The sequence below is a fragment of the Microtus pennsylvanicus genome, chromosome 1, assembly GCF_037038515.1.
Source record: "Microtus pennsylvanicus isolate mMicPen1 chromosome 1, mMicPen1.hap1, whole genome shotgun sequence".
Classification (NCBI taxonomy): Eukaryota; Metazoa; Chordata; class Mammalia; order Rodentia; family Cricetidae; genus Microtus; species Microtus pennsylvanicus.
The window spans coordinates 188013238-188035590 of NC_134579.1; the positions used below are offsets into that span (position 1 = coordinate 188013238).

The 22353-nt window shown below is 42.1% G+C and overlaps 1 protein-coding gene across 8 annotated transcripts in view; it reads left to right on the forward strand.

Moving 5' to 3' along the window:
• The window catches only part of Akap7 (A-kinase anchoring protein 7), a 131598-nt gene extending 126718 nt beyond the window's left edge, over positions 1–4880 (forward strand). For 5 of the 8 annotated variants that reach the window (XM_075947436.1, XM_075947416.1, XM_075947431.1 and 2 more), the window contains one exon: positions 3716–4880. In XM_075947436.1, the coding sequence (XP_075803551.1) occupies positions 3716–3921 (206 nt within the window). In that variant the 3' untranslated portion in view covers positions 3922–4880. Of the gene's footprint in view, positions 1–2858 lie in introns of all 8 variants that reach the window. The other 3 variants (XM_075947426.1, XM_075947468.1, XM_075947460.1) reach the window with 1 other exon arrangement.
• The last annotated feature ends 17473 nt before the right edge of the window (positions 4881–22353 follow it).

Genomic DNA, 22353 nt, shown 5'->3' on the forward strand with positions numbered 1-22353 from the left:
CCATCTTCCCGGGCATCAGACTATCCCTTTGTGAATGAATTCATAAAGAATGCCCATAATTTATAAAAGAATTAAGAAGAAAGCCAATAGGATCTCATTTTGTTTTGTTCTCTGTTGTATTTCTATAGGCTGAGAAAATATAGGCTATATTTTATAGGCACTTGGTAGAAACTTTAGGCATATTTGTTGAATAAATGACCGAATAGCCAAATGGCGATGCACTGCATACGCAGAGACCCTGGAATCTAGAAGCAGTTTGCTGTCCAGCCAGCAAGGCAAGGGACATTTCATGGAGTAAGTAAAATTTTAATTAGAAGGAAGAGGGTAGGGTCGTCTGGTAGTGGAGAATGATCTGGAAGCTTCTGTGGGTGTTGGAATTCGATCACAGAACTGAGGCAATAGCAGCTGTTTAGGCAGATTTTGGGAAATCTTGAAGTGCCAGCTTGTTTCCCTGGTAAATGGAGACTGAAAGGGATATTTTTATATTTTATCTTATTTTTCATTAACAAATTAACTTCTTTTCTTTTTCCTTTTTTTGTTTTTGTTTTTTGAGACAGGGTCTCACTGTGTAGCCCTGACTGACCTGGAGCTCGATCTGTAGATCAGGCTGTAGATCAAATTCATCGAGATCCTCCTGCCTCTGCCTCCTAAGCACTGGGGTAAAAGGTGTGTGCCACCACCCCCAGTCTGAAAGGGACATTTTAGAAAAGTTAATCTAGAGGCATTTTGTCGGGTGACTTGTAGGCAGGCGAGATTATGAAGCACATATTGACAGTGTTCTGCAATTAAGTGTGCTCATGAAGGGCAGGAAAGTCAGAGATAATCATTTTTTAAGTTTGATTGACTTGGATAATAGTAAAAGCATGAACAAAAATAGGACAGCCAGAAGGGAAATTAGCATTCTATGGAAAGGCTTTTATATTCCAGACTTCTCTGTTCGGGAAAGGTGCTGAGGCAGGGTCTCCTCTGTAAATCATGCTAGCCTTGAACTTTTGTCCTGAGTATGGGAATACAAGTCTGTACCACACACTCAGGGTATTTCAAATAACTGGAACATTTAAAGCCACAGAGACACTTCACTGACAGAAATAACAAGCTTCATAATATTAGACCTGAGAGGGATTTTGGAGGATGAGTTATTGATTAATTAAATCCAACCTTGTTATCTTACCAGTGAGAAAGCTGACTAGGGTTCTGGAATGGTCCACAAAAGTAGTCACTGGCCTGGGTGAGAGATTTCAAAAGTCCTTTCCAGGGCTGTGACAGGCACTTAAATAGCATCTCTTCATTTGCATCTCATTTTCCGTTTTAAATTTGAAGAGCCGCTATACAAATAGTTGCATGTAATGCGTGTAGAAATATCATCTGCACAGGGTAAATGCTGTGCTTTAAGATTGAGAGCAAATAATTTAAATACTAGGCAACATTTCCTTGCCTAGTACTTACTAGTAAAATCTGAACTTTTACCAAAAGTTGTATTAGTTAATGATTGCTTTCTTCTTTACACAATATCATGATGTATCTGGTTAGAGATTCCTTATAATTATCACCAAATCAAAGCTCAGTTAATTCTGAACATGTTTTGCACTGTGCATGTGCTTAAACTTCTGCTCTTTGTTACCATATTGCCAGGTTTGAGGGGGAAGCAGTTGCTAAGGCATTTCTCTAGGTTGATCCTAACCCATCCTTGCTTTCCTTTGCGATGTCTGTCCCTCGGCATTGGGGATGGATATTTAGCAGTCCCGCATGCGTGTTGTAGACAAATAACAGGACTCGGAAGTCCATCTGGGGCCAGGCTTTACCTTGGTACCTTTTCTTTTGTTCTCCAAGCCCTGTTATATATGAGGGTGGAAAATAACATCTGTCTTCCTGCTTACACTCATGGTATCCTCCTGTCCCAGGCCCCAGCATGCAGGTGTCGCACTGACTTTGTCATCATGAGCCCTTGGGTGATTGTCCCACACTGAGCTTGTCTTACTGTGGGTGGTGTGATGAGTTTTCCAACACCATCCCTCTGCTTTCCAACCTACATCAATGGAGGGAGGGAGTGCACTTAGCGAGAGTTCCTTTGCTTTTCCCCAATAAAGAGAGGATTTGCATGGGTGGCAGGGTGACGTAGAGCAATAGGACATGGAAGAAGTAACTCTTTTACACAACAGTAAAGTGAATATTTACTTACACCTGGATCATCACTAGCGGGTTGGCGGAATGATCAGAAGACAGTGACATCTAGGAAGTTACCATAAGGGTCTTAACTCTTCTTGGGAGAATTTCCTGCCTCTTGAGTTACAGTGAGAGCAATGAGATTCTAAACACAGAATGCTGGTCTTGCAGTCCTATTTTAAACCACGGCTACTGGCACTGGTTACTGCATTTGCCTTGGTGTGAGTGCTGGGAGCTTATGGACAGCCAATCTCCATGCCAAGCATTTTAGAATGAGTGGTCCCAAGTTGTGAGATAAGAGGGGACTCTTGATTCCCTGGTAATTAGAATTGGCGAGGGAGCTGCAGATCCGGATCTCCTTGGTGAATTCCTGTGCCTGAGACCTCAGGTGTGGGCCAGAAGTAGCTGAACAGCAGCTATTAATTAGCCTTGGGCGAGAGAGGAGCACGAAAACCTTGTAGAAATGGGAAGGCCACAGGCAAGGGCATGCCTAATGGACTGTCTTCAGCAATAGGCAGGCTCATACTTGGACAAATGTCATAAGAAAAGGCAACCCACTCTTGTTGGATTTATAGATCCCATTTGCCAGAGTGAAGGACACTTGCTCTTTTAACTAGCTGAACTAGCTGGGCCCCAGTGGCCTCGTTGCTATGGCAATATGAGCTCAGTGACCTCTCTTCTCTTGTGGAATGTAGGTGAGAAGGACCGAGGGGAGCCTGAGGATGCTGAACTGGTCAGGCTCAGTAAGAGGCTGGTGGAGAACGCCGTGCTCAAGGCTGTCCAGCAGTATTTGGAAGAAACGCAGAACAAAAAGCAGCTGGGGGAGGGGAACTCCACCAAAGCTGAAGAGGCCAATCAGAATGGCAAAGGCAGTGATAATAACAGGAAGTGAGAGTGGAATCTGTTCCCGCTGCTCTGTGAAAAGCATCCCTGCTCCTCTGCTAGGTCGCAGACTGACTTACGATGTGCTATCTAAGTGTCTTGTTCAAGCCCCGGAGATCGCCTAACTCGTTTATGATTGATGCGTTGGCGTTGCTGCGACACGACAGAAGAGAATGGGGCCCTGGGGCCTGCAGGAGAAATTAATTCACAGAAGAGCAATCCCAAGTTCATGTATCATCAAGCGTGCACAAGGGAGAGTGGGCACTTTGGGAAGGCGTGCCAGGCTGAGGGAGAGGACTGGCCACCGCTGGAATACTGCCGTTTGTTTACATCGCTTAGAACATTTGACTACTTCATCTGAGGCCAAAACTTGCACACAGCTGTCCAGTACTGAGTTCAGTTTGTCGCTGTTGAGACGATCATGAGTGTACTGAGTTCACAATGTTTTACGTTTGTCCCCAGGGTGTTGTTACCATGCCATGATCTTTATTTACAGTAAATTAAGTTTCACATAAATTATATATTTTTGGCAAAATGCAACCTTTTCTATGAAACGTGGGTAACATTTTAAAGGTTTTTTCAGCCTTATTTTGATAACTCAGTGTGCCATATTTAATGTATTTCATTGATATTTGTACTTTAAATGTGTTATATAATCTTTTCCCTGTAGGCAAGAAGCCAGTTGGGATCCAAGACTTAATCAATGAAGCTTTGCAGCGAGAAAGGATGGAGCTGAAGTCCAAAGTGAAACAGATCAAGGAACTTTTGCTAAAGCCTGAGACTCAGGCCATGATTAGGAAGGAGCTATTTGAAGGAAGAGTTCTTAATGACGGTAATCACACAAGCGATGCTGATTCCAGCATGACTTTGCTGTAGCTCTCTGCTGCGGTTCCTGCTGTGGAAAGTTTCTGACTCTCAGCCCAGTCCATAGATAGCCCTTTGGTAAATAACCAAAGTGTTCTTACAGTGTCTACAAAGCCCACGAACCAACATTTGGTAAGGAATTAACAACTTCTTGCCAAAGAAAACATATTTTTGCCTTATCATCATCATCAGCTAAAGTTGAGTTTTTGAATGTTTGTTTAGGTGTTGTTGACTCATTTTATAGAAATAACTTTTTAATTAGCTGTTGTGAGATGTTCCATGGGTCCTCGCAGATAAAAAACAAAAAACGTTGACCATGAAAGATCCTTTATAGTCAAAACCAAAATGAAACCAACTACAGTATTCTAAGGGTCGCCTGCCTCCTGTTGATATGGCCCTTTTCTTACTAGCCTTGTCCTGGCTTGTCCAGTCTCACATCACGTTCGATGACAATTTGAATGCTTATTGAGTATCAGTACTTGAATGAACATTTGTAAATGTAATCATTGCAGTCGCTGGTTAAGAATGTTTTTTTAAATAATATCCACATGTATTATTTTTCACTGATGAAAATGTAGTTTGCATTTTCATTTCTTAGTTAGCAAATGTTCAGTGTTTTTATTTTCTCCTTCTGTGAAGATGAGCCCCGAGTCTCACGGCGGTCTTCACAGTTTGGATAGTTTGCACTGGTTCATTTTCAAAAGAGCATTCTTAAAATGTTTCTCCCCATGTGATGTTTATTTGTAACAGCTTTTTCAGTCATCATTTAAAAATTGCTGCTACTAATAGAGGATGGGGGAAGGAAATGATTAGAGATCAAATGTATAATCATCTCACTTATACAATACAGTTTGCTCATGGATTTTTGGCTATTTTTTCCACTGGGTAAATGATACTACATTAATTCATAATGTAATACTTTATGAGTTCCTGCATTTTCATGCCTCTTAATAAATGTACTGCTTCCCCTGTTGCTTTTCCTTTTCTTTCTTCTGGAAATCACTGGGTCCTTGTTGGTGTCCCAAAGTCATGATCAGGGTCACTGCAGTTTGACTGCTTCCTGTCTTTGTGCCAAGGAAACAAGCACACTGTTACTTCATAACCGACTGTTTCATGGTTTCAAATCAGTCAACTTCATACACAAGTAACCGCAGAACAGAAAATTCAAAGACAGACTAAGTGACATCTTCAAAATAACTAATCCCCTGCCACTAGAGTTTTTATCACAATGATGAAGAGAGCAAATTCATCTGAATATACAGATCTGCTAGCTACTGGCTGTGAACCCCTTCCCAGAAGCCAGCCATGAACCCTGTGAGAGGGGCTATCCATGAACCCCCCATAGTAGCTGCCAATAAACCCCTTGAGCAGTTGGCCATGAACCCCCACCCCAACAGCTGGTCATGAACACCCCAGTGGCTGGCTGTGAAGCCCTCCAGCAGTTGGCCATGAACCCTTTCTGAGGGACTGACCATGAATCCCCTCCGTTGCCTACTGGGAATCGTCACTTAGCAGTGAAGGTCATTACAGATCTCCTTGAGTAACCCTAAAGGAAGGAAGCAAAGATGCTTAGGCCTTTCCTTGTTTTCCTAATGAGGACACAGAGTCCGAACAGAGTTCTGAGGTTGGGCTCTCTAGCCAAAGCCACAAGGATGTTAGGAATTTGGACCTGAGCCACAACCCGGTAGCCCCAGTGTCTCATTGCTGCTTTGGTAAAATCCCATAATACACATGAACAATATCAGACTGGCATTTTTTAGAATAATCTATATCTTTTCCTCAAGGAGTTATTCCCAGTCTGAGTAGAAAAGTATTGTTTTCAGCCCCGATTCCATGTCTTTCTGTTAGCTTTAGTTGCCCGTCTATTTCCATTGTTAAATACCCATGAAGACCTGGGCTATGTGCCAGGTGATTTGGGCACATGGTTAAATTCCTTCCCTTAAGTGATCCTAATAGGAAGTAATTAGTACTTTCTAGATTAGGAAAACTGGAGACCTATATGCTAAAATGGCCCAAGGACATAAAACGAACAAAAGGTAGGGCTAAATTTAAACTCAAATCCATTCTGCTTCAAAGGTGACACTTTCTACAGTGGAGTATTTCATCTTTTTACCAAATATTTCAAAAGTTAAAGATGAGTAATAAAGGCCCTGAAATGCACGCGCGTGCGCACACACACACTGGAATCCCCATGTGAACTTGTTCACAAAATCACTGGACCAGGCATCAACTGTTGCTGCTCGACTTGGATTCAACACTGATGCACACAATGTGTTCTTGAGCAAGCCCGTTCACTTTCTAAGCCTTCCTTCGCAGGCCAGGTGGTTTCAAGGAGCCTAGGGCTGTTTGCTTTGGGACTTGCCTTGATGCTGCCAGTCCACTAACTGCTCAACTGGGTCACATCCTTCTACCTTGTGACATTAATGCTTGACTTCCTGGAGAATGTCCCCTTCTATTTTGCGTTTTGGTTGTCAGTTTCATGAAGGGAACCCCTCAGGGGAATATTCTCAGTTAGAACCACATTCCAACGTTTTAAGAGTTAGTCACTAGAAAAATAGGTCTCCTGAGAGTAAAAAGACATCAAAAGTAAAACTTTAAACGGAAGGACAATATTTTGTCAGCTTTGAACTTGGCCTCACTTGTACAATCTTAGGTTTTTTCTTTTTTTTTTTTTTGGTTTTTCTTTTTTTATTTTTATTTTTTTTTACTTTTTTATTTTATTATTTATTTATTTATTTATTAAGGATTTCTGCCTCCTCCCCGCAACCGCCTCCCATTTCCCTCCCCCTCCCCCAATCAAGTCACCCTCCCTCATCTGCTCTAAGAGCAATAAGGGTTCCCTGACCTGTGGGAAGCCCAAGGACCGCCCACCTCTATCCAGGTCTCCTAAGGTGAGCATCCAGACTGCCTAGGCTCCCCCAAAGCCAGTACGTGCAGTAGGATCAAAAACCCACTGCGATTGTTCTTGAGTTCTCAGTATTCCTCATTGTCCTCTATGTTCAGCTAGGGTGCGCTTGCCCTGTGTTCATTCGGGCCGGAGGCCTAAGCCGCGCCAGGCGAGGGACGGACATTCATGGCGAATCTTAGGTTTTTTCAATCCTCTTCTCAGCGTCCTTTGTCCTGTGGGCACTCAGGTTATGTGGGATTTCTGACTGTAGATTTTTTTCAGATTTTGGAGTATTTGTAACATTTTAGGTATGGGTCCATGTCTGAACATGCACTTCATATGTTTCATATAACATATTATATGTTATACTTAATTCTCAAGGACATTTTGTGCAGCTTTTAGTATTGCCTGCATTTTCAATGCAGCTCATCCCGTGAGGCCAGGTGAAGAATTTTCCGATGTTATGTCAGCATTCAAAACATTTTGAATTTTGGAGCCTTTAGATTTCCTCTACATGTCCTAGGTTTGCATCTAGAATATAGTTAGAATTCAAATGATTCTTTACAATACCACAAATGTGTCAGTTCCTGGAAATCTCATGTTCTAATAAGGAAGTAGTGACCACAGTTAGACTTTGTGTCATTTCAGGCATTCAACCAGTCAGACATGTTTTGTCTTCTGTGTACCTAGTCACACATGGAGAAACTAGCCATCACCTTATAGAGCACATTAACAGTTTCATGCCATTGTCCAAACCATGACAGATATAACTTCTTTAAGTGTAACTTGGTGTGTAGATAACCTATTGTAAGTTATTGTTCTGATTATTTTTTCAAGTTTTTGAGATTATTTTTGGTTTTGAACCTAGCCTTTTTATTAGCCGAGTCATCTTTCCAACCCAGGTTTTTGAGATCATAATTGCATCATTTCATTCCCTTTCTTCCTTCTAAATCCTTCCCATGTTACCCTGCTTCCTTTATTATCTTTCAAATTCATGGCCTCTTTTTCTTTAATTGTAATTATGCATATATGTGATAAATCTCTTTCACACACATACATTCATATCTATACATATATATGTATATTTCTAAGTACATAATGTAACCTGTTCAGTCTGTATAATGTTACTTGTGTGTATACATTTTCAGGGCTGACCGCTTGCTGTTGATAGCTAATTGAAATGTTCTTCCCTAGGGAAGACTGTTTCTCCTGTTCTCAGCATTTCTTAATTGCCTGTATCTCTTTTTTTTTTAAGCTATACATTTATCTCCACTCCCCTCCCTTCCTCCCTCTCCCCTGCTTACTCTTTCCCATGACCTCCATGCTCCCAATTTATGCAGGAAATCTTGTCTTTTTCTCCTTCCTATAGATGTATGTCTTTCTTAAGGTCCTCTTCGTTGTCTAGGTTGTCTGGGGTTGTGAATTACAAGCTGTTTTTTTTTTTTTTTGCTTTGTGTCTAAAAGTCATTTATGAGTGAGTAATACGATTATTTGTCTTTCTGGGTCTGGGTTACCTCACTCAATATGTTTTTTTTCTAGATCTATCCATTTGCCTGCAAATTTCAAGATGTTATTATTTTTTTTACTGCTGTGTAGTACTCTATTGTGTAAATGTAACACATTTTCTTTATCAATTTTTCAGTTGAGTGGCATCTAGATTGTTTCCAGGCTCTTGCTATTACAAATAATGCTGCTATGAACATAGTTGAGCAAATGTCCTTGTAGTATGATTGAGCATCCTTTGGGTGTATATACCTAAAAGTGGTATTGCAGGGTCTTGAGGAAGGTTGTTTCCTAATTTTCTGAGAAATTGCCATACTGATCTCCAAAGGGGCTGTACCAGTTTGCACTCCCACCAGCAATGAAGGAGTGTTCCCTTTACCCCACATCCTCTCCAGTGTAAGTTTTCATCAGTGGTTTTGATCGCGGCCATTCTGACATGTGTAAGAAGGAATCTCAGAGTTGTTTTGATTAGCATTTCTCTGATGGCTAACGATGTTGAGAATTTCCTTAAGTGTCTTTCAGACATTTTAGATTCTTCTGTCGAGAGTTCTCTGTTTAGGTCTGTACCCCATTTTTATTGGATTATTTGTTCTTTTGATGCCAAGTTTCTTGAGTTCTTTGTCCGAGGTTGAGGCTGCCTGAGCTTTCCCCCTTCTGTGTTAGCATGTCTGCTGGTGTCATCCTTGTTTAGGTCATGTTTAGGTGGTCATGTTGATGAGATTTCATGGGTACAGCTTCTGACATTCATAGGAGACACAATCTCATAGCAAACACTGTCTTCCTCTGGCTTTCAATCTTTCTGTTCCTTCTTCTATGACCCCTGCGTCTTAGATGTGGGAATTTTGATGTAGATGCATCAGGTACAACTGGGCTCACACTCCTGCCTTTTAACTGGTTGTGGTTTGCTTCGATGGTCTCTGTCTGTTTCTGTGATGAGGAGCGAGGAGTGCAGTGTGTGTAGGTATAAGGACAAATATTTAGAATCTCTTCCCAGCATTTTTAAACATCATCTGTAATTTTATCTTTAAAAATGCTACACATGCATTCACGAATTCTAGATTTTCCAGATAGATTTAAAAAGATCTAAAAAATAAAAAGCAAACTCAGAATACATCCCAAACATTTCCCAGTCCCTACATTCATTTGATAGTTGTGCACACACTAACAATATAAAACCTTAGATAATTTCATTCACAGTTAAAATGAGGATTAGCGCCATTATAAAATTATGATGGTAATCCACAGCTACTCTTCCCTGGATCACTGTATCGGGGATGGTGAGGCTCATTTGGAAGGTAGTTTGAGAACTTCTGAAGGCAGGCACTCCTATTTCCCACAGTGTGATATACTCTAAACCACTAATTGGTGTTTATTTAAATGCAGCGGATCAGTTCAGGTGATGGTTTTAAGATGGAAACTGTACCATCTAGACCTCTGTAAATCTCATTACTAGGCATGTGTTGGAAGACCATGAAATTTTCTTGTAGCAGGAAAGCTAGGGATAATACACTAGAGACCGGACAGCAGAGCGGAGAAAGTCATTTGAGGTTCCCTGGAGACCTATGCTGCTTTCCCTCAAATGGTCCAAATTATTTGTAATGCTGCTGTCATATGGTAGTACCCCATATCGCATGTGTTACTTTCTTTGACTCATGCTGGAAAAGTTTCAGAGTCCTTTTTGGGCTCCTTCCAGCTCAACTAGCTATGCGGCTTCCACTGCTCTTGCTCTTTAATAACTGTATTGTAGGCTCGTACAGCAGTCCAGAATGTCTCCCTACAGTTCCTGCCCCAACCCACCTGGGTACAGCGTCTCCATGGTGTCTTTGTACTAGTGGAAGCTATAATTTCCTCACTGATTTTTTTCCCTGGCATATATTTCACCTCACCTATAACTTCAGAAAATATTTTTATATATGCTTATGTGAGATCTAAAAAGTTGTGGGAGGTGAGAGGACAAAGACACAAGACTCCTACAGCCAGGCAGAAATGGCACATGTGCACCAATGCGAATATCTGATGTGGTAACGGAAGCGGAGGAAATCGCATGAATATGAACTAGCAGGGAGAGGTTAAGTTTATCCTTCTGCGATCCTGGAGGACAAATTTGGAAGCTGTTCTTGCTGCCTTCAGGGAAAGACTTGAAATGAGGGCTTTCAGTGACTTGGTGGACATTTGTCACAGTGACTGCTTGGCAGTTTTAGAATACCTTTCCTATGTCTATTAAGCTTCTACCTGTAAGCCCTGTTTTCCCAGGGAGAGGCTACAGGGAGAATCCTGGAATTGAGCATCTCATTGGTGCGCTGAGATTTCTATATGGGATCCAGGTTTCACCAAGAACTGAGACAGCCCAGTCTGGATGAAGATAGTGGCTGAAAGCAGCAGCACTGGGGGCTGAGAGTGTGGCTCGTCGGTAAAGTTCCCACCATGCAATCATGAGGACTTGAGTTCAAATCTCTAGCACTCACATTAAACACTGGAGGCATTTATCTGTAACCCCGGTGCCGGGGTTGGTTGTAGAGATAAGTAGATCCTTGCAGTTCACTGACTATCCAGTCCTGTCAATCAGTGAGTCCCAGGTCCATTGTGAGACCCTTTCTCAAAACATAAGGTGGAAACATTGGGGGAAACAGTGACATCACCAGACATCCTCATGCTCATGCATACACACACATGTGCCTCTGCAGGTGCATGTGAACACAAGAACATGAATATGCGTCACTCCCACAGACATCCTCATGCACATGCACACACACATGTGCCTCTGCAGGTGCATGTGAACACAAGAACATGAATATGCGTCACTCCCACAGACATCCTCATGCTCATGCACACACACATGTGCCTCTGCATGTGCATGTGAACACAAGAACATGAATATGCGTCACTCCCACAGACATCCATAGCTTGGGTAGGCCTGATAAACTAACAGTGGGTAGTGACATAGTGTTGCTCGGAGTAGCTGGCAATGTCAGCAGCCAAGACGTTCATACTCATGAAATAAATGAGTTAAAGAAAAAAAAAAAGAAAACTGGCTAAAGCTGGTTTTAGTATTTGCAATTAAATATCCAAGCTAGCATAGTTTTCCTCCAGCACTTCATTACAGCGTCTAGTGGACCCTTTGTATCTGATTCTTCTGTGCATTATAGGAACGCTGTGTCCATTACAGGAAGCCTCTATTCCTGATCTGTAGGCACTAAATGCCAGCAGCAGACTCCAAGAATTATGACAATTAAAGAGTCCCATGCATTTCCCAAATCCCCTCAAATGAAGGTCACCCATGCCCCAGTTGAGGACATACTATTAAATTGCTCCCCCAATAGCACAAGAGACATCTTTCTTCATTTCCATCCTATCAAGAAGTAATTTAGCGTCCAAGAGCACAAGCTCACTGGGACACTCTACACATTAGCAGGTACCTAGATAGAAATGGGAAATAAAACCACTTGCATATTTTGTGTAACAAGGTCTTGGGGGCCTCTGAGTACCAGCCTCAGTGTCCCCTCAGGGTCCCAGTATATATTCTATATATGAGAACTATATAGCTAAATATAAGAGAACTCACAACAGCACGGGACTTACAAGGATCTGAGGGCCAAACTCTCCACTACATGCTTTTCTGCATCAGTTTCTTTATTCTTCTCCATCAACTCTCTTCTCTTTCCTGTGAAGTTTCCAGTTTATACACATAAACAAAACAAAGGCAGTTCTCTGAGCTTTGGATGTCCTGTTATCTTTGAAGTTCCCAAATGTGATCTGTATGGAATATGTTTTTCCTGACTGCATGTCCTGCCAGATGGAAGAAAGTTGCAGGAAAGTGGCTGCTAATGTATATCATAGAACAGAACGGAGATATGGCTGTGGGAACCAAAGTTTCTGGCTATGTGACTAAATTTTCTCATTGTCAGTCTCATGGGGTGGGGAAAGCCATCCGCTAAGCAAAAGGAGAATGTAACATGGAGGGCCTGTTTGTTTGTTGTTGGAGTTTTGTCCTGCCCATACCCCACAACTGTTTAGCCCCAAAGAAAATCACACAAAGATCTCTGTAAGTTATAAAGCTGATTGGCCCATTAGCACTAGCCTCTCACTGGCTAACTCTCACATACTTGATTAACCCATTTTTCTGATCTATGTTAGCCAAGTGGCTCAGTACCTTTTTTCAGTGGTTGCAGATCACATCCTGCTGCTTCGGTGGTCTGGACAGGAGTGGGAGGAATCAACTTCCTCCTTCCCAGAATTCTCTTGTTCTCATTACATCATTTTTACTTCCTGTCTGGTTTTGCCACCTATATTTCCTGCCTGGCCAATCAGTGTTTATTTAAAACATGATTGACAGAATACAGACAATTCTCCTGCACCAGGAGAAGGCAGCCTTTTAAATGTCCACAGTCCTTGTGGGACAAACAGATCAAGTTATGAAGCTTGTCCCAATACATATTCTATATATCAGAACTATATAGCTAAATTAAAAGTCATCTACCTGACCACCCACAGATACATGTGCCCATAAGATTGAGATGCAATCATGAGATTACACACTACAATGCCTACAATGCAGGTATTGGGGACACACCAGGCTGTTTCAGCAAAAGTGAGCAACAGCTTTCAGAGTCCGTGGTGCTGCAGACCCTGTCTGGATAGGATTAATCCTCCATCAGATAACCATGCCTCTGGTGGGTTGACATCTGAAAACTAGTTGCTTCTCATGACCTGTGACAAAAAGACCAAAACACTTAAATTTGTACACTAAAAATATTGAATAAATTAATTATAATTATTATGAAGTCATCATTGTATCCATTTTCTTAGTTTACGTGATTGGGAAGCAGACTTACATACTGAGAGAAGAAGGCAATCTCCAAATGCTAGCACTGTGTAGCCTGCTGAAGGTACTATTATTATGTAATTATAACAACAGGGCTACTTCTTGTTCAACTTCATCAAAACATTTAAAATATTATGTGCCAAATGAAAAAAGTCTAATTTTCCAATAATGATAGAACTGTGTAAGAAATATGAGTATTTTAATATAAGAAAAATATTAATTTTCTCTGAGTGGCAGAGTAGAAAGATTTTTAGATAAAAAAAAATGAGAAAACTTTTCTGTAGGTGTTCCTTAAACTTGAAGGGTATCTCCCAGGTTAAATGACATACGGAGAGGCAGAGGTGAGGTGAGCGGAGAGTGCCGTGTCATGGCGAGGCCTCTGAAAAGTCTGATGGAGCGTTCAGATGTTCAGATCAAAGGCGTGGAACAGAACAGAGTGCACGTGCATCACCTTGAGCAGATTGTGGGGACTTTAGACTTTAAAACAGAATCCGGATGTTTTCAGTGCATTCAGAATGTCATACTTAAAAAAAAAATCTGTGTAGTTTGTTTCTCCCCATAATGGATTATTTTAAGAAGTCAGTGAACGTCTGACACTTACCTAAAGGAAACAGTTTGAAGGGGGGGGGGTGCTGGTCGTGGGACAGCCTAATCCCTGTTTCCAGTTCTTCTTCTCTCTAAAGGCTCATTTTCTGGTGACTTCTCATGGATGGCCTTTTCTGTGTAATTTCATAATAAATTCCTCTGTCCTGTTGATAATGTCACGTGACCATGTGACTTATCTTGAACAGTGGGATGTTAGTAGATGAGGAACAAGTCAAGGCTTAAACTCTAGAGATACGTGAGACAGACTGAACCAAACCTCTATCCTGGGAAAGACCTATTGCCTAAGGATGTGACTAGTGGCCCTTGCCCTGAATGCATAGGACTGAAGAACAAAAAGGTGGTTCATTATTCTGGCAAAGACCAATGCTGTAGGACCTATAAGTCAAACTGAAACACAAAAGCAAGCTTATGAATGAATGAAAAAGAAGCCCACAGTGTGGCACGACCATTTTGGAAGTAACTAAATCTCTTCTGATTGGAATGAGCGCCTGTAACACAAGGAGTAACCCGTGCTTGGTACTTTAAACTGTGTTCAAAAGCCATGGCTAGGGCTGGAGAGATGGATAGCTCAGTAGTGCAGACCACTTATTCTTGCAGAGGATCAGGAGTTGATTCCCAGCCCCCACAGGGCAACTTACAACCATCCATACTTCCAGTTTCAGGGGATCTGGTGTCCTCTTTTGACCTCCGTGGGCACCAGGGATACACATGCAGTAGGGGCATACTTGCATGCAAAATACTCATACACATAAAAATATCTAAAAAATGTTAAAGAAAAACAATCCTATGGCTGTGGAGGTCATAGGCCCTAGTGGGGAACTTACAATTATTGTTGAGGTAACAGTGTGTGTCAGACTGTCTTCTAAATATCTTCGTATGTATCCATAGACAAATGCTACTCTCACTCTTATTCAGACAAGATTCTTGGTAGTGAAGGGCGGAGACTCACGGCTGCCCAAGGTGCTAAGAACAAATGAAGGCTGAGCCCTAAACAATGCAATCCTACCACCCTTCTAAGGCTCAGGGAGCATCATGGAGGAGGGAATGGGAAGAGTGGTAGCAGCAGCTGATGTGGAGATCTTGGAAATGCCTTCTGGCTGTTTGCAAACACAAACACGCAGCAGCTGTGGTTCCCTGTGCTGAGCCTGCATACACGGGACCCAACCTCCCTCCTGCTGAGTTATTAGCTATTGTATAATAATAATTATAATAAATATTATATATTATTTATAATAATTATAATCTATTGTATAGATTCTGGGAGAGGGCCAGTCCTTGTGACACAGTCAGCTCTGGATAACCTCAGTAGTCACAAAACGAAAAGATTTGACTGTGGAAAAGGGATCTGTAGGGAAGAGGGGAATTGTTATGTATTGGGGTGAAAGTTATCAGAATGCATTATATATGAATTATAAAATTATCAAAACAAAATTGAACTAATAAAAAAGAGCTCTCTCTAGGGCAGTAGTTCCTAACCTTTCTAATGGGGTGTGACCCTTTAATACAGTTCCTCATGTTGTAGTGACCCCCAACCATAAAATTATTTCTGTTGCTACTTCAAAACTAATTTTGCTACTGTTATGAATCACAATGTAAATATCTTACATGCAACCCCAGTGAAATGGCTGTTCAACCCCAAAGGAGCTGTGTCCCACAGGTTCAGAACTGCTATTCTCAGGCATATTTACTACTGAAGAGAGTGAAGTTTCTTTGTTCCTGAAAAGAACAAAACTCATAACATTCGGTGTGGACATACTGGCTATATCAACGAAGTGTTATATAACTTAATTTGACATTTAAAATTTTTAAGTAATATATTTTAACATGCAAAACCAAAGTAATAACAGCCATGATTTTGCAGTGATTTTATTAAAGGTGTGTTTACTTCTTAGTTTATATAATTGCGGATTTTTGAAAATGTAATACAAAATATTATTATAAACTAATTCGTAAAGACAAACTCTTCTTTAAAAAAAGAGCATGTAGTCATATAATAGATAATTCATTTCATTTCAGACACGAATGTATGCTGTGTGAAGACCACATAGTCTGTTCTTTCCTTCACTCAGGCATTTATCGAACATTTGTAGGGCCAGGTGTGGCCCTGGGTGCTTAGTATGCAAAAGAGCCATCTGTTGGGATGAGGCAATGAGTATTGACATGGGTGTGTTTTATTCCTTTCTCTGCAATCTCTTTGTTTCTCCATTACTCATTTTATTTAGAATAATATTGCGTCTTCAGTGAGAGGCTCCGAACAGATGAGAAATGAAGGAGGCTAATTTAAAAGACTTGACATGTGATCACTTAGTGCCCCAATTATTAATATGGACAGTGCAATGAGATGTTGTCTGCTGCTGTGACCACAGATGCTTCGGAGACTCCGGTACAGACTCTAGGTACAGAATATCTGTGTGCGTGAGAGACAGTTCCTTGCCCATAGTTGCATGAGCAGAGAGAGTCACCCAAGAACACAAGAAGGGCAACAGAACTTGTGAAGATGAGGTATGTGGAGCAAGCTGTATTTTTACTTTGTCTTCTGTATTGTGGGGATCACCTGCTGAGAATGACAAAACCCTTAAAAGGATTCATCTAAGCCCTCTGCATCATGTGACCCGACAAACTCTTCTATAGACTTCTAGAAGCTGAAGCCTTCTATAGACTTCTAGAAGCTTAAGCCTGTGTCCCTATGATGCCGTGGCCACTCTTTGGGTTCCTGTCTGGGAAAGGACAGACCTGCTAAAAAAAAAAATGGCTATTTGTTTTATCCAACAACAGGCCATGAGCCATTGCCTTCTTTTATTGGAGCGTTCACTAAAACTAAGTAACTAAATGAATATTAACTAAACCTTATGAGAACTCTTTCATTTACCCCTTTGTGTTTGTACTCATACGACTCTAGAGTGTCTCCCTCAAGGGTCTGGAAGCATTCCTTTGAAATATATCATCAGAAAGGTAGAATGTTTATTTGTGTTCTCTCTGGGAGAGTAGGAATCTATATCGGTAGATGTCCATGGGCAGGACAGAGATGGTGGCCTACATGTTTTCTTTGGAAAATCTTCTTTCTTAAATATTTTTTTTTGGCAGTCCTGGGATTGATTTATAATTCCGGGCCTGCTATCTAAATGCTCTGCGACTTAGTTATGCTCCAAGTCTTTTTTGCTTTGGGAGACAGGCTCTTTCTAGGTTGCCCATGCTGGCCTTGAACTCCCTTCGTAGCCTTGGCAGGCTTTATATTTGTGACCTTGTTTCAGCCTCCTAAGTCTCAGGTCTGCCACCACCGAGCCTGGCCAACTGGAAAACTGTATCCCTCTCGAACTCTAAGCCAAAATAGGCACTTCATGTTTAAATGGCTTTTTGTCAGGTATCTGAAGGACAAGAAAATAGCCAGTACAGCTATGTTCAGGGGTGGGTACATAAGACACCGCATGACAGGAGAAAGGTGCACAGGTTCATTTAACATGTTTCCTGTGACTGATTCTGCACCAGGACTTGCTGCCCATCACACATAGAAACTGATGCTATGTCAAGGGTGTTTGCAAAAAGAAGCAAGCTTAATGAAGGCCTACAGACACGGAGACTGGAAGCAGCCTTAAATAGCCTTTCTGACTGGCCAATGATCATTTCAAGGTCTTTGAGGATAGTTAGTGCTTCTGATGTTTTGATCTCAATTGAGCAGAGATGCATTTTGCTGTTTTAATGTGAATTCAAGGTCAGCTCTCTGAACTCTTCAGCCCATGAAACTTCCAGTTCTTAATCTATGATTCTGTGGTCTTGGCCTTTTAATCCCACCCAGCTCTAGATCATTCTTAGGTCGTTTAAGGTGTCTGCCAGCAACTACTCTATAAAACATCTTATTGACAGTTAGAAATGCGGGAATTTTAAAATACCATTGACCGCAGAGAGAGGGGGTAGCTCCAAGTTAATTTGGGGGTTCAAATGAGGGCAGAATACGGGGGCTCAGTAGCGTGAAAGAAGACAGAAGAGCAGAGCTGATTACTGTAAATGACAGAAATGAAGCCAGCTGTGTTTGCTGACTGGGAAGTTAGGATTCTGTTGTCCCAGAATTCTGAATACAGAGGCTTTATTCATTGGATGTTTATGTTCTTAGGAACCGTTCTTTGGGTCCCCAGGGGCAATTCTGGGTTACAAGAGATAGACTCACAATTTTAAATAAGCCTTTTTTAGTGAGTGCCAGCTGACAGTGCTGGCCTGTTGAAGAATTCAGTTTCAACAAACCCTTCAGTAGCGGAGCCATAGGAATGCCAAGTTTGAAGAAGGGGATAGCTGTGGGGTCACTGGGTTGGACAAAGGGAAAGACTTGCTAATGATCCTAAGTGGAGGCATGCAGCCTTTGCATTCAGATTCTTCTCTGATCTCCGAGACTTCAGAGACTGCCACGCCCCCCTCCTCTGTGTGTCTCAGCGCATCTCTCAGGTGAGAACCTTATGATCACCACCTGAAGGAAGGTCAAAGCCTTCACCTGTGGCTTGCTTTAGGGGACAGGAGTGCCAGAAGACCATGGTATCTTCCTGATTTTGTGGTTTTCTGATCTATTAGTGTGTCTTGGCCCGCAGCGTCTGTTTATTCTCACTTTAACTGACACCCAGAGTATGACACTTTTTTCATCCTCTCTGCCCCCTTCAGCTCAAGCTTGTCTTGGTGGAAGCTTCCTGAAGATCACATGGACAGCCTGAGTCTCTAATTCCAGTAGTTAGGATACAGCAGGATAAAGAAGGTTGATGCCTGAGGCTTCAGAAAAATAGTCCAGAGCTGACCACAGAGGGAACCGAACTGTCCCCTGAGAGACCTGGAGGAAGGTAAACTTTAGATTGGCTTCGGGAGGGTAGAGTTGGTGGGGACCTGCCTGCAGCCCCAGGTTCACAGCTGCTCCCCATGGGATGGAAGCTAATCTAGGCTTTCAGTGGGATGCAGAGGGTTGCCATGGTCAGAAGAGGTGGAGCACTGGAAGGAATATTTGGCCACTATTTGGAGCAGAGTTCCATTCTTGAGGGTAAGACGGAAGCTTGTAGGAACCCATAGCTGGGGGACACTCCAGTTTCTTCTTTTTTCTTCTTCTTTTCCTCTCCTTCTCCTCCTCATTTTTCTTATTTTCTTATTTTTAGTTATTATTATTCTCTTATTCCTCCTCCTTCTTCTTCTGATCCTCTCTTCCTCCTCCTTTCCTTCTTTTCTTCATCCTCTTTCCTCCCCTCCTTTCTCTTTCTCTTCTCCTTCCTCTTTCTCTTCTCATCTCCCTTCTTTCTTCTTCTTTCTCCTCCTCTCCCCCTTCTTCTCCTGCACAATTTTGACTATGTAGCATCTAAAAGTCTGCCCGGCCACAGTCCTGTGTGTCTCTTCCTGCTAAGAGGGTGAAGACAGGAGGAGGGATAGAGAGAGCAGGGTTGAGAGGCCAGATTTCCTTCTCCACTTTGCACCCTCAGCTGCAGTACCCCAAGTGTGGGCAGGGGAAACACTGAGCACTGAGCAGCATGTATTTAACTTTTGCAGGACCAGGCACCGTAAGGATGGCAAACGTGATGGCTGTGTTACAGAAGGGAGCTCAGGAACCTATAACCGAAAAGAGGAACCCCAAATCTAAAGGACTGCAAGAATTTAGTCCTGGCACAGATTACCAACGCAGAATGAAGTATAATGGAGCAGAGAAACAAAAGCAAAGCTGTGTTTGGATAATATCCCAAGTCCTGTTTATTCAACAAACTGGTCACAGCAAGATGGCTTGGCTGAGTTAGACTCCTGTTGTCTCTGCCCAGGGCAGAGAAAGGCTCACTCAGAAGGGAGGGTAGAGAAGGGAGTGGAAAGTGGACTCGGACTTTGGGCTGTGGCTGCCGTGCAGGGTGGGCTGCTATTTCCAGTGCTTTCTTGGGTGCGCCCTAGGCAGTTGCTTAGGAGTGTTCAGGGACCCTCTAGTTCTTTAAGTTTGGTAAGTATGACCGTGGAGAGGTCTCTGCTTCATTTCTGGTGGCAGAGCTAAGTATGGGCACTCTAGAAGAGAAGGGGCCTGCGCTGTTTTCCTGGAGGTCAGCGCCATGAGTAAAAATGACAGGGGCAGTGCCAGGATGTGAAGAGGCAAAGGGGGGCCCATCTCATTCAATTCTAATCATTTTTAGATCACTCATTAATACAGCTGCTCCACCCTTACCTAGGAGCATCTATATTATCCATGGTCCTCAATGGAACCTTAAAGTTATGGCAACAACACAATCTTATATATACATTTTTCCCTGTATAGCCTACGGACAAATTTTATTTTATTTTTTAAATTGTGCACAGCAAGAGACTAACAATCCCTAACAAAATGGAGTAACTATGATAGAACAACAACATTAATATGTTCAAATGTGAGAGTTACTGTAGGTAGCTGAAATATCGGAAGTGGGGTGATAACAAATGAAGCTGGGGTCGATCAAGGGATACTAATGCTAGAAGGTCAGACAGATGAAAGCAACAATGAAATAACTCATAAACCTGCAGAAAAAGATTGGAGAGTTGAAGGCGTGGGGGCAGGTGTGAGGATCCCGAACGCTCATATCCTTTAGGCAGGAATAGAAATTGATGGCACATGGTGGTAGCCCAGTTTGGGGAACTCTATGGCAATGAAGGAACTGGCAGTGTCGACCTTGAAATTAGCTCCACTCCACCGTTGTTCCACAATTATATTTGTATGACTCTACAAAATGATAAGTATTAACGTGCTCACTAGAGTTTATGATGGCAACACTGGTAAAACTAGAGGAACCCAAAATGTTTCTTTAGGAAGTTAGTATCAGTATGCCGCTAAGAAGAATAAAATGATTGGGTATCAAGTTTCATGTCTGTCATCTTAGCCCTTGGCAGATGGAGGCAGGGAATATAAGAGTTCAAGGGTATCTTCAGCTACGTGACTAGTTTGAGGTCATCCTGGACTACTTGAGACTCTGTCTTAAAAATGCAAACCCAGGGTCTGGAGATATGGCTCAGCAGTTTAGATCACTTGTTCTTGCAGAGGACCTGTGTTTATGGTGGCTCACAGCCATTATTAATTCCAGTTCTAGGGGATCTGATGTCCCCTTTTGACTTCTGAGGGTACTAGGTACACACGTGGTATACATATATGCACATCGGCAAAACATTCGTACACTTACACAATTAATAAATAAATCTAAAAATAAAACAACAAAGGCATAAGGTGCACACAATTATTTTGAAATACAAAGTTCAGTAAATATGCTAAACAAGATGCACCATACAGGGCAATATGAATAAAACGCTTCTATTCTTAAGTAATATTTTCAAAGTGTGACTAATACACTTTTATGCAAAGAACACTCTAGAAGGATTACCCTCCCTCAATCACTGAACATGTTTCCTTTGGAAAGTGTGACTGAGAACACAGAGGATAGATGAGGTTCATTTTCTACAAGGGCACGCTGGGAATTAAACAAAGCCTGCAGACGTATCATTTTAAGTTATAAATTTAAAAAATAGTGGCCCCAGCGCTAGAGAGATGAAGTGGAAACTGAGAAGATGGAAAGTCAGAGCTTCATGGGAACAGCAGATTACTTAAGCTTGGGCTGTGTTACTTGGACATGATGCAGGGACGGAGAGCTTAGCTGGCCCTGAAGTGACACTGTTGCCATGATGGCAGACATAAGGCTGCAATGGCATGCACATGCTGCTGACGTAGCGATGGCACAGTGGTGCCGATGGAGGCTGGAGGTGAGTTGTGTGGCATCAGCATCTTTATCACGAGGGGAATCGCACCGACACACTGGCACAGAAATAGGCACGTAATACTTAAGTCAAAGTTTTTCTTTACAGTAAAAGTGTTTGGGGAGGCTGTATAAATTCTGATCATTACACCTGCGTAGATTCTTGTCCCCACCCTGTGCAGCCAAGAAACAGCAATGTTAATGTCCTAATATGTTCAAACCGCCCATGCATCCACAACCCGTCTTCTTAACCCTAGGAAATCTCTTACCCATCCCTATCCCTGTTTTTTAGTTTCTTGCCTTTTCCAAAATGTCACAGAAGTGGAAATATATAGTTGGTAATTATTTGAATCCTGGTTCTTTCACTTGGTCTAACACAGAAATGAAATCTTTACTATTTTTATTTTTTTAGAATACAAGATTAAAGGATGAGATCAGAAAAGACCCAGTGACTGCAGACGTCTCTGGCATCCAATAAGAAATGGAGGAGTCAATAAGGCTCCTTCTTGTGACAAAAGCTCCATGGAGTTAAGGCATATACATTCCAGCTTGCCTTTTCTATTTTGGGCATATTCTGATTCAGGACCTCCAGAGACATTATGGAAAAAACTTCCCTCCCTGTAGGCTTTCCCTGTCTTAGGATATGGAAGCATTATTATTTGGCTTATAATTAAATTTATTTATTAGCTGGGCACTGAGCATCTGTCTATCATCAGTGAGGTGATCTCACAGCACATCCCCCCATTCCTAGAAAACTGCTGGCCGTCTTGGCTGTCACACGGTTATCCAGCATGAGCTGGGTGGCATGGGCACAGTTGTGCACACCGCAAAATTGAGCTGGAAATCTCTGTGAGACAAGAAGAAGCACGACTCCCTTCTCACTGCCCTAGGGATTACTTCTGGCTTCCATTTTGAGT